Genomic DNA, 1,820 nt, shown 5'->3' with positions numbered 1-1,820 from the left:
GCATCTTATTACGGTAACGTGACAATCGCTTAAACTACCTCGTCGTAAAATCCACAACTTTGGCTAAAATGATGCAACTTTAGTCTGGTTGAATGAGAATTTGCTTGTCAACCGAGGTCTGTTAAGTTCTAGTGCTTCGCATCTATTATGGATATTTATAGTGTTGAAGGCGAAGCAGATTTGATTGTAAGATAGTCTGGAAAAAAATTTGGGTGCTCAAGAATCACGAAGGCTGATCAGCAGCGGGGCTAATGAATGAATTTGAAGTTCCGGCACGGCTCCAGGAAGAGAGGTCAGAGGATCGATTACAAAAGCATTTAGCTTTGACTGTTTTGCACCCTGGTGGTTGGGTGCTTTGCCGCAATCTAAAACGCGCCATTTCGTCTGAGCGCAGGGTACAATGATTTTCTGAAGCACGGCGTAGCCTTAGTCCATGAAGAAGTGTAGCACACGAATTATTGACACTCGTTCGCGTGAATACTGGCGGTTGGGCGAGATAAACTCACGTTTCGACGAATACTGTTCTGATATATAGCCAGACCTGTCAACTGTGGCTAATTGGGGCCGTTTCATCAACAGATTTCAGTAGCGAAGCATTTTCTTTTCATGGTCCGAATGTCCACAAACCCAGGACAATCATGCACTAGATAAACGCACTTATTCGGTAGCCTTTAACTGTCCACGAAATCGGTTCTTGGTTCACCTCGGCTCATACAGCAATCGGCGTTGCAAGACTTGAGACTTTTCAGTGGCCTTATAAAATAAAGCACTGCGATCAATCCTTCAGTTTGATCCGTAACACGGTTATAATGGGGGGATCCCAGTGAAAATTGAACAACGAAGCTCTGGTGACGTTCTGTTATTTCCACCTCGCACCCAACCGCAGGTTTCGCGCAAACACTGCTTGGACTAGCCCCCGTATTCACCGTTGTTCCAGGCGTCTGAGAGTGATGTGGAGAGCGATTGCTATTTTGGTAGGATTTCTCAATAATGGAAGCAAAATACCGACTTCTCGTGCTCGGTGGTGGTTCGTCGGCTGTTACCTCCAAACTCTTCGTTCTTTGCAACCTGGCTGGTGATACTTGTTTTGCTCAGCTGCCATTGATCATACGAGGTGTAGCGATTACGAATACCGCAGTCCCGCTTATATATTGAATGAAGCAGGAGTACATTTGTTGCGTTTGGAGGGATGGCTGTAGTTCAGAGGCTGAAAAACCCACGTTACTACGCCCAACCAAAAGTCAACCCAGGTAATGGCAGACGGCGAGGCACAAAGGAATCGTTCAAGCATATTCAAATGGAACATGATAGTCATGGGTCTACATATTTGATTCCCGCTCGTATTAGCCATTCAAAAAATCGAGTGTTCTTTAATGGATTTACAAAGCGTCCGGGTGCGAGAAATCAACTGTTAGCCACGCGGTTTTTCACCAAAATTTCTGTTCCTCGCGGCTTGGAAACCAACTTACGAGTACTGAGGAGCAGGCGGTGTATTGTCGGTGATCATGGAAGCAATGTTTATCGATCTGGTTACAATACTCCGAAATATGAATAACTAGCGCGCGCTGCATAGTGGAAGCAAGCCCGGCAGATGAACCGCAATCTAAGCTCGACGAACAAACCAATAAGCCCGACCTGAACTTTCGTAAGTTGGCAAGTTCCATTCGCGACAGTTTAAATCATCGAGGAGATCCACAAACCGGTCGCTACCTAAAAAAGTCGTTCAGCTGTAAAACCATCCCGGTGCCTAACTGCCATGCCACCCGAAGGTTGCACGAGGGCTGGGATACTGCCAGGTTGCCCAAGCTTAGACAGGGGAA

General features: G+C 46.3%; 1 protein-coding gene across 1 annotated transcript; it reads left to right on the top strand.

The window, feature by feature from the left end:
- Positions 1-1,189: 1,189 nt before the first annotated feature.
- On the top strand, positions 1,190-1,555 carry T265_06004 (hypothetical protein; the record flags this gene model as incomplete). The annotated part of the gene is made up of 1 exon (XM_009171156.1): positions 1,190-1,555. One exon carries the CDS (start codon positions 1,190-1,192, stop codon positions 1,553-1,555), a length of 366 nt encoding a protein of 121 aa, XP_009169420.1.
- Between the last annotated feature and the right edge of the window lie 265 nt (positions 1,556-1,820).

Source organism: Opisthorchis viverrini (assembly GCF_000715545.1).
Source record: "Opisthorchis viverrini unplaced genomic scaffold opera_v5_119, whole genome shotgun sequence".
In the NCBI taxonomy this organism is placed as follows: domain Eukaryota; kingdom Metazoa; phylum Platyhelminthes; class Trematoda; order Opisthorchiida; family Opisthorchiidae; genus Opisthorchis; species Opisthorchis viverrini.
Note: the sequence above shows the minus strand (reverse complement) of the source record. Positions and strands in the feature narration are given on the sequence as shown.